This window comes from Leptosomus discolor, chromosome 1 (genome assembly GCF_034619465.1).
Source record: "Leptosomus discolor isolate bLepDis1 chromosome 1, bLepDis1.hap2, whole genome shotgun sequence".
NCBI classification, from domain to species: domain Eukaryota; kingdom Metazoa; phylum Chordata; class Aves; order Leptosomiformes; family Leptosomidae; genus Leptosomus; species Leptosomus discolor.
In genome coordinates, this window is record NC_141391.1 from 212,410,972 (window position 1) to 212,426,158 (window position 15,187).

A 15,187-nucleotide genomic window follows, 5' to 3' on the forward strand; every position below is an offset into this window, starting at 1 on the left:
AATTAGTGTTTCCTTGATGGCCTGGAACGTTATGAAGGGTGTCCACACCACGGCAGGTTCTTGAACAGCACACTCATCTAAATCTGTATGACTCCTGTTTACATCTTCTCAAGGAGCCAAGTCTGACACAGAGCGGATAATCTCTTCCTTAATTCAAGGATGATGTCTAGAGCACAGTGAAAGGAATTTTCTTGGTGTACAGCATTGATTTCCAATATTTCTTGATGCAGAGTCTTTCCTTGGCTGTTACTTAAAACAGCAGCAGAATTCTTTAAATGCTCACAAGATACGGGTAGAATTTCCAGCTTTGCTGTAAGTTATTCCTGTAGGACTATATAAATAATGCAATGCTTAATAAACAGTATTTATATATTAATACATATATTTTCTTACAGTTTCTGACTTGAATAAGCAAAAGTGCTTACCAGTGAAAGTTTCATATTCTACTTAGAAATATGTGGCTGAAAGTAGTTTATTAATCTAGTGCTTCATAAACAAGACAGACCCACCTTCAAGGTTGAAGGCTCTCAGGTCTGTTCTTGAGACAATTTCTCACCTCTGTTCTGATATAAGGTGTCCTGAAAAGGGAGGGCAGAGGGGTCCTGGGTTGGATATCTTTTCTTTATGACTGAGAATTTAGAAGACCTTGCAGCAGATGAGGAGGCCTTAAATCAGAGATAAAGGTCTTGTACCTTAATTTTAAAGCAGCGTTGGCAAATTTGGAATCTGCCCTTGTCCTTGTGATCGTCTTAACTGTATTTGTGCATGGTAACACCAGCTTTAAGCTCCAGCTCAGTTGTTCTAGTTCTCCCAGCCTGTTCTGTATTCAGGGAAAACTAGCAAAGTTTGAATCTTGCATTTGCCATAAATTTTTAAATGTTCATGTGCTATTTATCTCTAAAGTTATATTTTATTAAATTTATTATCGATATCTTTTATTCAAATATCTGTCTATTTTAAATACTTACCAATGACAGTGCAGAAGTATATATACACTAGGTTGGTAATCTATTAAATAGCGTCTGTTCTCTGCTGTTAATTGCCTTTTGACAGCCAGAACAATAGAAATATGTAAGTCAGCTTGACTTTCCTGTTTCTGATGGTGTCTCTCTTTTGGTTGTGTTTTATTTCAGAGGAATTTTGGATTTTTCACTTGTGCTTGAAGAATACACAAGTAGCTATTTCATACAAAGCACTTCATATTTTAATCAAGTAAACTGATTTTTCTGCCTTGTTTTCTTGTGTGATACAATTCCTTTACGATATTATGAAAGAAATTAATATATGGAATTATACTAATATAATCAGTATATTATTTTAATCAATTTTAGACATTGGCTTTGCAGAATTTAAAAACCTTTTCTGTTTACCACTTGCATGCTTTTTAGAAATATGATCCAGGTAGTTACGCTGATCGCTGTTCATACTCCTATTTTAAATGGACTTTTCAAGAAAGTGTATTTTCTGGAAGAAATGTGGAATGAGGGATGTAAAGCAAAGGGGTTAATTTTAGAAATTTTTTTTTGCAAAGGCAGCTTACAGACGTATAGCTGGCCACCTGTATCTTCTGGCAGATGACTGAATTTGTTAACATTTCTGTTGTTTATTTAAATGCAGATGTTTATAAAGTACACTTTCCTTGCTGTCAGTACTACAGAAGTGACGTAGCAGCAGAAAGGCAAACAGTGTATTTTGTTCTACCTTCAAGTTGTCAGGCAAGATTTTGTTTTAGTAACTCCTTCGTTGATGACGGCATATAAGGGAGGAGCAGAGGTTGACTGTCAGACAGCAGCTTGAGCTTCTAGTGCAGGCACTTAAATTTCTTTAAAATTCTCTTGGACTTGTAAACTGAAGAAGTAAGATGGGACGTCACTGATGGAAAATAAACACAAAATATCAAGATGTCATTTTAAGAGTTGTTTTTATGACCATTACCGTCCTTGAAAATTGTATTAGAACAGTCAAAGTGCATGTATCCTGGTGCTGAAATTAAGGGCTAGACTGTTATTCACCAGAGAGAGCACTTAAAGCACTTTACTCCAATTATATGTCTGCTATTCAGTGCATGAGGCTGTTAGTGCCTCCTGAAGCAATTATCTGTAGAAGTCTTGTAGTTGAGATCGACTTCCACTGGGTGGTGACCAAGACTTGTCAGAGCAGGAAGAAGTCAGTAGACTAAAACTTTCTTTAATGTGACTTGAGTTTCTTGTCATTTGGGGAATAGTCAGATCTGCTCGTACTTGCTTTGCTCTTTTTCATGTCAGGTAATGTGTTTACCAGCAGCAAACAAGCACCTGATTGTTCTTGTTTTGCTTAAATTGTCTCCCTCTACTTCCACTTCTCTCATTCCTCACCCATTTTTCACCCTATTTTCTTTGTTGTTTGGTTTTTTTTATGCTGTATTGCATACAAGCCAACTAAATCACCACCTTTCTTTTAAAGGAGAAATAGAAAATCGTATGGTTCCAGTTCTGTGAATTCTGATGTAAGCTATTACGTTTGTCTTTGGGAAAAGCCAGTAACTGAACTCTGTCTAGGAACCTGTTCTGTTGAAGGAAGAGAGGGAGAGAAGGCTGGGAGTTACCCAGTTCTACATCTCGTACGAATACTGGCAACCTGGGAAAAAAATCTGATTGCCCAGTTCGCTTTGGAAGACAAAGGCACATTCGATGATTGTAGAGGTCACTGCTAAAACCATCACAGCTGAACTGGACGGCTTTGTCTTAACTTCTGGTTTTAAAATGCTTTTAAACCTTGTGTGTAAATGCCGTAGATTGTATAGCAAAGCACTTGTCCCAGGAATACTTCTTGTAGAATTCTAAAGTTTCTCCATTCCTCAGTCAGACAGATGTGTCCAGAAAGTGAATTAACTCAGACTTTGGATCAACAGCACAAACAGATACTCCTTTGAATGTCCTTGAAAACAAAATTTCTGCATGCTCAGATCTGAGGAGTTTGAACAGTGAGTTTAGTTGAAGTGGTAAAGATGATGGTTGAGAGCTGCATGTGAGGCTTTGGGCAGATTTGGAGTGGAAAATTGGTAGATAAAAGATACGCGGTTTGTAAGAAGAATTGATGATTTTGCATGCTTCTCGGGTGAGCTGTTTGTGTACCTCTTGGGTAGAGATGTTTGTTGCGACTTGATTTCGTTTGTTTGCTTTTGCACTGTGGTTTCTTTTCCTCAGCTATTTTGCTTTTATTACCTTTTTTCCTTCTTTTTGCCAGCATGCAGCATCATGGTTTTCTTGCTATTCTTGCTGACAGTGGACTGCTGAAAGCATTCATGGACATAGTTTGCATGCTATTTTGTGCATTTGAGGAATGTCTCGTTGTATTAATGTGCATGGTGATAGATTCGGTTATTCTCTACGTGTTTAATTTTATGGACTTTTTTTGAACTTCAGGAGTTTACTTTTAAAGTACTTGGTGGTTCCACTGGAAGTGGCAGCTCTGTGTGTGTATGTATGTATGATCTTTGTAGTTCAATTAGACTTAAATATCTATTTTTGCAGTTTAAAACAAATTGATTTTCCTTTAGAAGGTGAGCGGTTTGCAGGGTGTCTTTGTGCTGCAGCATCATAGATCCTTATACAATTCCTTTCCTTCCGATGCTTTTTATGGCAGGAGGTGATGAGAGCTCAAGGATTTTTGAACCAGAACAAGGCCTGTGCTTTGTAGCTTTGATTACCGAATTAAGTACCTCCTAGCAATGTGGCCTTTCTTAAAAGTTTCACGTGCAGATGCGGTTGATTAAGCAGGCTGTGTCAGTTGTTTCTGTCTGAGGTCAAGTTAAACCAAATTCCGTGGAAACCCTGTGGCTAAGATTTAAAGCTGGATTTCTTCTTTTCCCCACTGACCCTCCTTCCACATGTACTCAATTGTTGCATATTTTTGTTTTCCCTGAAAGCTCTAAGCTTCAGTAGCACCAGCCTATAAACTTGGTATCATGCTGTTAGAATGCAGAGGTTTTCTTCTAAGCAAACTATTGTCTTGGAACGCTTTGCTTGTTACCCGGTGCATGAATGAATATTGAGTTCTAACAGTTTCACAACAGACTTCTCTGATATTCATTTTACAGCTGTAATTCATGTTACAGCGTACGTAATCTAGATGGTGCAGCCCACATATGCCTAGTTGTAGTGTGTTCTTTTACCCTGAAATGTGAATGAAAGATGACAGAAAGCAATCTTCAAAGTGGCCTAGATAGAATTCAATAAAAATGTCTGCAGTATTCTCACTTGGGTTTTATTGGAGCTTAATGGTAATTAAGAAACCTTAAGTGTGTGAAGTTAAAAAACCAAACCAAAACAAAAAACTCGCACAAGATCCACCTTTTTGTACAACCAGGTATATTTCAAAGGATCTCGTATTGCTCTGTGCACATTTCTCAGAGTAAAGGCTAGAAGAAAGGAAATCGGTTCATGCTTTTAATGTCTTTGTACCTGTGAAGGAAGCATTGCAGCTGCTGAAGGAACTTGTCTTCAGTTTTGTTATATATATAGCTTGGATGGTTTAAGCATGGAAGAAAATAACTCATTTTCCTAAAACATGTATTGCATGCAAGGACAGAAATTAACTAATTTACAGATGTTGGGGGGCCATTTTCTTATGCTATCCCATAACTACGATGGATCACCTGGAGGTTATGAACGGATTGGCAGCATATGAAGACTAGTTCTATAAGATTTAGATGACAAGTTTTTGCTATGTCCTTTGAGTACTGGTGCTTAACTCAGACTTCATGCTATTTTAACATTAAAAATTAGTAAGATTGAAAGCACTGTAATATGTATTCCAGTATCAGCAATATTTATTATGAGCAAAACTCACTTTTATTTAGAAGACAAGATCTGGGAGTTACCCAGCTTTGCCTGACACTGTGTTTCAGGACGCAAATGGAATTAAATGGTGCAAATGCCTTTTGCCAACCTGAAACAAGTTCAGAAAGTGAACTCCTGTTCACAAAGAATAGAGAACGATTTTGAAGAGGCTGGTGAAGCAGACAGTATATTGCAGAGTTGTTATATCATCCATTTGTAGCATCCATGCAGCTCATTCCTCTGTCCCTTCATCTGTTCTTCCAGCGGTGAGCTGCTGGGGAGTGCAAGTCTACAACTCCACGCTCCAGACTTTAGCCTGGTTTGTGAATAGTGGGGCCCTGTAGCAAAAGAGAACAAACCATGAGACTTGCAATTCCAAGAGCCACTCATTGCAGCCTGATGCTGGGGCCCTACCCCACCACGTAACCTGCTGCACTGTCTTGCAACTGTTTGCGTGGGTGTTCTCCATCAGGCAATACAGTGTGGCAGGTGTGTCATCCTGTAAGGTGATTTAATGTGTGGAATCTCTGCTTTGGGGATGAGTAACTGGGGAGAGAGCTCAGCGTGAGTATCTTCCTTTGCCAAGTTGTAGCAAGGTAGACTGAGTGCCTTCAGTGTAAGAGCATAGGTTTGTGTATCTAAATAATTGTGTGATCATAATGGAGCAGAGGGTAATTAGGGGAAAATAAGAGTGGAGGGTTTTTCTACAGAAAGCCTGGGTAGGTTGTGTTTATTATATGTAAACTGAAGTTTCTGAAGTTACATGTTTCTAAAGGAAAGGGTGGGGTTCCCTATCACCTTTAGCCTCATACGAAGGCTTTGATAATCAAGAAAAGCCTAGTTTAACCGTTTGGCAAAACCAGACTGTTTCTGTTAAGTACTTTTTATTTAGTTGTCTTGTCATGACACATGGCGTCATTGTATCCTCTGCTATCCCCCTGCTATGTCCTAGCTGGTACAAACTGTAAGTTTTCATTTAGTTTACATAGCAGCTGATCCGTGATGGTAGTTTGCTATGCTGTTATAATAAATAATACTGACCTTGGCTGCTGGCTTTCCTCCGTGTATCTCTATCATGAACCAGTCATCAAAGATTGGACTCGTACTATTGACTGTAAAAATGAACATAGTTCTCTTCTAACCACAGCACTCGTGTCAGGGATAGAGACATTTGTATGTATTCACTCCTGTGAACCCATATAGACATCATAAAAGGAATTTTAATTACAAATAGCCAGAAAGAGTGAGGTGCCAAATTTATGAACTTCGATGATAGAGGAAGATTCTACAGTTCTTGTCTTAGGAAGAAGCAGGGATTAAACAGAATTATTTTACCGACAGCCATTTTATATAATTTACTTTGCATAACATTTAAGCAAGGGCAACCATGTCTTCCCACCCCCCCTCCTTACAACAGAGCTTTTACTTAATAAATAGATACAGAGTGAATAGGATTTGTTTGGTTATGGTGACTTTAATGCCTTTTTTTTTTTTTTTAAACGCTGAACATCAATTAAATTTAGATTAGTGCGTTGAATGAAAAGCATGTGACCTTTTCTGCTTATGATGGGAAAGTAATGTATTACACAAACAAGTTATGTGCAAGTAGATATGATAAAAGACTTTGGCTGAGGATACGAAGGGCGTTGACTGCTAAGGAGGAAGACTACAGTAGAAAATTTGATGTAAATTGTTCTGTGAGCAGCATCAAGCAATGAAACATTTCTTTATTCTTTCTGTAGTGGCCACGTGGATTGTTCTGGGTCCCCACGTAACTGATATTTACCAGTGGCTGTTGTGATGTGTTGAGCTCCAGTCTGGGAGAACTTTCCATTCATATCCTAGTTCTGTAAATGCTGTCCTTGTGTTTGGCAAAACTTGTCCATTGAACACTCAATTGAGATCATGACATAGCCAGAATCAGTATTAGCTGATTCAGTTGTTCTGTGATAAAACACTGAACTGAAAAAAATACGATTCTGCATAGAGCCTTTTAGTTACACTGTAGCTTTTTAATACTGAGATTAAATTTCTAGGCATGGGTTGAGGGGGGAGCAGATGTTAATGATGAGCTCCACCCAGAAAAAGGAAGTGAAAGTTCAGAGATGGGAAGCTCGTGCATGTGAGTGAGGAGCTGGTAGTATAGCTTATTAGAGGTGAATGTGAAAAGAAGAATGAATGGAAGACGATAGATTGGGAGAGGGACATTGGGAAGGATTTTTAAAGTGGAGAAAGCGGCTTACTTAATGTGAAGAGGGTTACATACAGAGTAGGTACTGTAACCAAAATGTCATCCAGGAAAATGATTTTTTGCAGCAGTCATGAATGAGCAAAAGCTTGGCAAGATTGCCTCAGCTGTAGAAAGGAAGACTAGAGTAACTGGTTGGGGTGAGAGCCTAAATAAAATCTTTGTTTGATGGCGGTATACAGAAAAGCCTTCGAGGTTTAGCAAAGTGGTGACCCAGAGAGTAGCCTAGGTAATAAGAGTTCGTAGCTATTTTTGCTTGCATGACCAACAGATCAAAGAAGACTTTTGTAACCAGGTGTATTTATGTTATTACTGTTCTTGTTTTAGGTAAAGAAGATGAATTTCCAAAGAAGCCATTGGGGCAGATTCCATCAGGACCTCAGCCTGCTATGCTTAACTCTACTCCAATGCTTAATGGACAGAACAGCACTGGTACACAAACAAGGACAGAGACGAGACCATCCACAGAAGAAGAACCAGAAAGTTCGCCAAATAACCGAAAACGAATTAATTCACTGGAAAAGAAACCTTCCTTAAACCAGCAGAAGACTCGATCAATAGAGGCACAAAGTAGTATGCCTAAGAACGAGGTAGATGCCAGAAGAAAGTCTCAGCCAACAGAGGAAGACAACTCGAGACAGTATAATAATGCAGCTGCTAATCAAAATTCTAATGCTACTTCAAATACAAGAAAGGAATTTGTACCTAAGTGGAATAAACCATCTGATATCAAAATAATTGAAAAGACAATGAAACTTAGTGCAGAGGTGAAAGGAAGGCAAATAAACCATTTGGTTTCGGGCCCACCACCAAGTCCTGGAGAAACACAGCCTTTGAATGTAAAGCAAAAGATGAGGGTTTTGGATGTTGATGAAGGTAAGCGAGGGTCTAATGCATCTCAGTATGACAATGTTCCAGAAGTTGAGAATGAGAATGAGAATCTTGTTGAAGAGATGCTTGAGAGAGCTCATCCGCAGAGCCCTAGGCATGTAACGTATTCTAATAGTCCAAGAAAGCAAACGGAAAAAATACCAGCTCCATTAAAAATACCCAATAATTACACCTTCACTTCACAACCGAGATCTCCGAAATATTCAACACAATCTGGTGGACCACCTCATGGACTGAATGTAAAACAGCCACTGCCATTTTATAGTAATCCACCTATTTACCATGGAAATTCTCCAAAGCATGTTTCCAGTATAGGCAATACAAGTTCAGTACCTCTGCATTATCATGGGAATCGAACGAGCCCTTCTGGTAGGCTATATGGTTCTTTTATTTCAGTAGATTATTCTCCAGATAAACTACAGATGAATTCCTACCCTGCCAGTCGCCAAAATCCTCTTTCACCAGCCCCTGGTCAGATAGAAGTAGCCCCTGTTGATGCTTATACCAGCAACTCAAGGTCCACCGCAGGTGTCAAATTCATAATCCCTCCAGTGGATTATTTACCAGAAAACAGAAGGTGGCCAGATGCTGGATATATTTACAGACATGAACCCCACAGGCAGCCCTGGAGCCAAGATGTTAACAAAGGCCACTTGGACAATTTCCAGAAATACCAGCATTTTCAGTCAACACCTTTTCAAGACCATAGTCTTCCTGCTGTTTCTGTGGATAGTCCAATAAGATACAGGACTTCACCAACCTTTGAAGAGCATGGTTCGCCACCATACCAATACTCAAGCCCATCGGCTCAAGCCCAGCACTATCGAAACAGAAATGATGGATTGTCTATGCATGAATCCGTGCTTCTCTGAGAATCTGTCTGTGCTTAATAATAATGGCAAGAACCAAAACCAGTTAAACGTTGCTGTGTTAGCAGTAGTCCACCTCCGCTCTTCCATGAAATGCGGACAGTTCACATGAGTCTCGAAAATAACAACACTACTTCAAAGATGTTTCAGGCTTGCATTGAAGCTATTGAAAATGATCTGGTGCACATAGACATAGCAATAATATCATATACACAACGTGGTTAATACTGTCATTGTTCCTTACATGTAATTAACTTGTGTTACAATCTTTCTGCCTAAAAGCTGTAACACATTTACAAGTTTTATTTTGACTGACATTTGTTAATGCACTGTATAGATGTGTGTGTGTGCGCAGTGTGAGTGTGCACTTACAATACACAGACGCATATGGAAAAGAGCTAAAGAGTTTAAATGTAAATGCATTTAACTTTGGGCAAAGTTTGTGAAGTACTTTTTATTTCTTTTTTTTTTTGTGTAATTTATTTGAGAAGCCATTCATTTTGAATGGGAATGTCTGTCGTTTTTATACAGCTGCCTCAGCGTCCCAGTATCTGTTCTGGGCAGGAGGGATGCTTTGGGATTATTAATTTAATCTTATGTGAGAGTTAATTTCCTCTCCTTTGACTACTGTTTGTCATTTTCCTCAGCAAGGAGCAGGCAGGCAAAAGCAGAAAGCCAAAAATGTCTCTCTAATCTGGCTAAGAAATGGTGCTTAAAATTCAGGGCAGTGTTTAGTTTTTTAGGTGCATCGAAAGTGGAGAATTTTTACCTTCTCACCCAAATCTACCTTCAGAATGTTGTCCTATATGCAAAATATTGGAGCACAGCGAGAGTAATGCCAGATACAGAAATGGTGCTGCACCCTTCACTTTTTGCCATGCTGTGCTGTCAAACTAAACGAACTGGTTGCGGGGCCAAATCTCACAGGTATCGGAGAACGACCAGCTCCTCGACGCTCTTGTGAAGTACAGCAGAGGTCTGAGATTTGGTCAAGGCTCGGTATTCCCTGAGCTCTGCGAGTATGCAGCGTCCCTTCTCTTAAGCTTTGTCATGTCAATTCCATTTTGTTTTGCCCTTTTTTACCCCAAAGAGATGGTAGGTTCGTGTCTGTGCTTGGGCATGTGCTGCTGTGCTGTCAGGCTGCTGAGAGACTGGGCGGTGTTTTACACTAAAATGATCCTAACTGCTAATAGGAAGCTTAGGCTCCTGGTAATGTAAGTATTTTTAGTCTTTGCAGCCTTTTCTGCTTCGTGTTTTTCCTTTCCTTGACTGTGAATTGGGGGTGGAAAAAAATGTGCAGGTGAAGTGGCCCATGTAGGATGCAGCCCTGCGAGCTGCTGGGTGCCGTGTGGGACGTGCTGAATGCACTGACCTCTCGTTGAAACCAGTGGGAGTTGAGGTGGATAAGGATCCCGCCAGAAGAGGTCCTTGGAGTGCTTAACAGAGAGGTTTTTCTAATACTTAAATTCCAAATGTTGGTGTCCACACCAGCTTTGGATGGTTTGGAAGGTTGTCCTGTTATCCTTTGTTTTGTAAGATTTGTTAACGAAAACATAGAAAAGGATTTTATTTTTTTTTCCTTTAAAGAATGAGCTTTAGTGCCTATTACTGCTGCAGGTTGGCTCTGTAAGTTTTAAGGTACAGAAGTAAAACAATTTTTACAAATGGAAGTAACATTTACTTAGTATATTTCAAAAATTTTTTTGTGTATATAATGTGTCTGATGTAATTTTTAATGAACTGGGCAATTTTATATTTTAAAGATTGCAGACTGCAGCGAAGTAACAGTAGCAAAGCACTACACTGAAACTCTAAACTAAAATTGTGAAGATAAATATGACTTGGGCTTACCTTAGTTCTAATTGGTTACAGCAGCTTAGAAATGTATGTATATAATATTGTGGCTAAGTATAATAATCTCAGTGTTTAATGATGATGGTTCTGTAATTCATAGCAAAGCTGTACAATTTATTTGTGCAAGCAACGCAAGGCTCCAAAATATGTATCAGCATTAGTAAATACTGTAGATTTTTATATATAAAATATATACACACTATTTTCTTATGTCATCTGCAACAGTTTTATAACTGTGTATCCTATTTTGATGTGACTGTATTTTTAACATGTTAAAATAATAATAATTAAACTTATGTTGTTTTGTCTTTATTCTTAATTATTTGGTTAGCTCAAAGCTGGACTTTTGCTCTTCTCAGCACAGATAATTGCTTTTTCACATGAATCGTGTGTATATACGTTTGTATGTCCCAGTTAATTTGTAGATGTTTATTTTTAGACTGAGCAATATGGGTTCAGTCTGTATAGCGCTTTAGCATTATTGCAGGGGCATCAAGGGTATTGTTTATAGTTTGCTACGCTGCTAAACCTAACCTGTCGTATGCAAAAGCTAGGAGCGTAAATTGTGATCATGATCTTCTGGTTTTGTTCGGATAATCTCACCCAATACCAGTTCAAAAGAAGGAAATTATTGGCATGAGAGACTTGCAAAGTTGCATTGATCAAAGTGCAAAATAATAGTCTGCAGAGCGTGGCTGCTGTGTGTCTCGCATGTTTAGAGGATGTATATAGCTTTTCTTCTTAAAAAAAAAAGATGCGTGTCATTTATTTGTAGTGCAAAATACACTTTTATCTTCATTTAACTGGACAAACCAAAGTAAAGGTACTGCCAGATTCAAATCTGTGGTCCATACCAGTAACAAACCCTCTCAATGCGGAGTGAAGTCGGACACAGCTGTGCCACTGTCTTGCTGGCAGAGGGAATCATCTCAGTGCAGTGGGTTAGATCTCCTCGTAAGAGCTTTTCTGTCACTGCTTGCTTTGATCTGAAAACACTCAAGCAGTAAGTGTCAACATAAAATACTTGAGACCTTTTCTTCCTATGGTCTCAAAATTTTCCCAAATTCACCTGCTTTGAGCTATATGAACCGTAGGTTTCTCGTCCAAGTTAGTTGTCTTGGCTTTCCTTGTGGTTAGGGAGACAAGTTCAAGGTAGAGGTTTGGAGAGTGATTAATGCCACACTCTCTCCAGAAGAACACAGAAGACAAAGTAAGGATAGATGTCTGCCTTCTGTAAGGCAAAAATTAAGTGAAATTAATATAATTAGAATTTTAGAGGAAAAGGAAATCACTTGAGTATATGCTGTGGTCTTCTGCGGTTGCTTTTCCTTTCACTCTCATGCCATGCCAGGTTAAATCTAAAGACTTCAGTGTTGGACTGAAGCACTTCAGTCTTCTGCAGCACAAATTGTCGTGGCCATGGAAAAAAGACAGGAAGGATTGCGGTATCACTGGTACTCCTAACCTTTTCGGTGAGTGGGATGTGTTTCCGCGTTGCTTACCTCTATAATCAAGCCATGTTATGCACTACAAGCGAAGACAGAAACCATCCGTGCTTCTTCCTCATCTGACCCAGGGGAAGATTCTTTTCTGACGTCAGATTTGGTGATGAATTTGAGTTTAAGCACCCACTCGCTCGGGCATCTAAGGAAGAGAATCCAGCCTCAGGAAAACGGTCGCACCCTTTTCCTCTCCCCAGATCCGTCTGTGGCCACTCTGCAATGCTTCAGGAAAAATGATACAGAGCAAAAAGAAAACCTGTTTAGCCAGAAGTCTGTTCAGGAGAGCATTCCCTCGTGAGCCCCGTTGATGGCTACCTAAAGCCTTAAAGCACGGTATTGTTTACAATTGTTTGAGAATGATTAGACCAATGTGGGCAGTCCTGTTTTTCCCAGGGCCAAGGAGGAAGGTCCTTCACACATGGAAGTGTCGGTTACCTCCATAATATCTGACAGCAGGATCAATCCCTTATTGTAACAGTAACTGCTGTATCCTCACTGCCGATGAAAGTTTCAAGATGAATAGTAAGGGATTTTTAGAAATCTTGGAGGTTGCAGAAGAGAAATATTTTATTGTCGGGCAAAGATACACCTTTGTAATAAACCACTCAATAATTCCAAAATTAGATGCAAAGAGTAAACAACATTGAAATGTCAGAAGACAGAACAGCCTTCCAGTGTGGGGAAGCAAATCCAAAGCTTCCCTGAGGTACATAGGCGTTTTCCAGGGAGATTTCTCTCAAGAATCCTATCCTGAATTTCACATCATCCTCAATATGACTTTGAAATGGACTTGCAAATTACAGACTTTTTTTTTAATCTCCCCCTTGGGTGGCATTACACTGCATGCACAAAGAGGAATACTATTTAAAATATGCCATCAAACGCCCACCGTTTCATTTCCAGCAGAGTACATTCTGCTTTCAATACTTCAGTGAGAGGAAAATATAATCTTTTTCTGTAGTCCCGTAAGTACTGCATTTTTGCAAAGCTCTGTAAATGTGGCTTAGTTACAGTTTAACAGTTACTTAACCAAGTATCGTTTAGGCTCCTCTTCAGATGGCATGAAGCTGCTGCATAGTTTGCTGCAGGCTTTGGTGTTTTTTTTTTTTCTCTTTTGAGGTCTATTAAGACAATCTAAATGGTTTTAATGGCAGAGTTGCAATGAAGAGGTGACAAGGCCAGCAGTTAAAATTGGAAATATAATTGCAGTCATTTCAGGATAGCCTTTAAGTGGTTGCCGGATCTGGTGAGCTGGGGAAAGACACCATTTTCTGGCTTCTTTGTGCCAAGAGGACTTCTTACTGCAACAGGGAACGCGTAGGTCCCTCTCAAGGGATTTGATTCTCTGCTAACACCGACTGCTTTTCGTTGTGCTTCTGGAGTATAGTGGAAAATCAATGGTACATTTAGAAGATCCAAACCCACATGTTCTGAATAATCTGAAAATGAACATATCTTGTTCTGGCTTTTCTTTCTTCCTTTTTTTTTTTTTTTTTTCATGTTTATTTTACTGATGATCTTATTGTCAGCCTTGTCAAGGTGAGCTGTGCTTGATTCTTCTGGCTCCCTGCTTACTCTGATAATGTGCTAACTTGTGTTTTTCAGAGGTTTTGTGGTGCCTTTTTGCTGCTGTTTCTGCTGCTCGCTGGGAACATGATAGAGCAGTTAATATCAGAGGTTACTGTTTGCCTCTTCAGCTTTTCCTCTCTCCAGACAATGTGCAAATTTAAAAAAAAAAAAAAGAAAATTACATTCTCAGTATTACAGTTGGTCAGAAATTCTTCAGGAAGGTTTTTTTCCTGACAGCAATTTAATTTAGTGATTGGTGAAGGACACTGTAGTGTGGAGGCACTCGTGCAGGCTCTGCAATGCAAAGTCAGAGGTTGCTTCTGCTCGATGCTGAGCAACAAAAGCTGTGTTACACGCAGGGCCGATCAAGCATTTTTTGCACAACGCTGTGTCATGCTGCAGAAACGTGCCAGCTCAGACTGGCAGTGGGTCAGATGTCACCACAACGTGCTTGATTTGGTTAGGTAAATACCCCTTCGTTTCCTGATAATACGTTGCTTTTGTCAGATTTTCTGCTCGAAACGAGATGAGGCAGAGAATTGAAGCCTGGGCTTAGAACTAGGATGCCCGTGCTCCTCTCCTTGCTTAGGCCTAGAGCCGTTTTTTGGCTCAAACCATCTGCTTTGAGTGTTGCGTTTGCAAGTTCAACGGTATCTTCTAGAATCATTTGCAGTATTGTCCCGTCAGAAAAAGAGGCGCTCTCGTTTTTTATAACAAAAGAACTCTGCTAGGTTAGTTTGTCGGATCTGTGCCTTCTTTTCAAGCTTACTTATTCCCAGACTTTTCCCTCAAAGATAATTGGTTGACGGGGTGAGCTGTGTGTCACTGAGAATGACACCAAAGGGAGTAAGTGATCTCCAGGACTACCGTTGGGGAGGATGGATCGTCTTTTCGGGCAAATTGGCACCCAGCTGTCGAAACTGGGTTTTTGCAATACGAGTGAGTGGAAAGGCTTTAGTGGTTGACGACTTTACTTGAATCTGGAAGTAATGTGTGTTTTTATACTAAAACGAAGCTTAAAAGCAGAAGGGCTGGGTTTTCAAAGGTGGTGATGCTTGACTGCCTTAATGTTTGGGGAAGGAGCAGGAGTTCCATACAAAGCCTGTTTCTAGCAACCCCTGGGCTTGCTCCCTCTGATAGTCGAGCAATGCCCTGGCTGAAGCGCACCGTGGAGAACCCATCCTCTCAGAAAAGGAGGAGTTGGGTCCATTCTGCAAGTCAACAGGTTTCAAAGTACTGGACCCGTGCTCCATAAAGGTAACCTAGAACAAGTTGGGTGTCACTGTATTTTTTAAAGTGGTTTTAAAACAGTCCTCTTGGCTTCAGTCTTCCTTAGAGGCAACTCACCAGGCAGCCTTTCACTCTCTAAAGAAAGTGACTGTGTTAAAAGATCTTCATTTGATGTCAACTAATGCTCTGGGCGTCGGGCATCCT

General features: G+C 39.8%; 1 protein-coding gene across 1 annotated transcript in view; it reads left to right on the forward strand.

Annotated features, from left to right (window-relative positions):
• The window catches only part of USP6NL (USP6 N-terminal like), a 109,589-nt gene extending 98,675 nt beyond the window's left edge, over positions 1 to 10,914 (forward strand). The window contains exon 14 of the mRNA XM_086474781.1: positions 7,396 to 10,914. Coding sequence (XP_086330907.1) covers positions 7,396 to 8,831 — 1,436 coding nt within the window. The 3' untranslated portion in view covers positions 8,832 to 10,914. The remainder of the gene's footprint in view (positions 1 to 7,395) is intronic.
• The last annotated feature ends 4,273 nt before the right edge of the window (positions 10,915 to 15,187 follow it).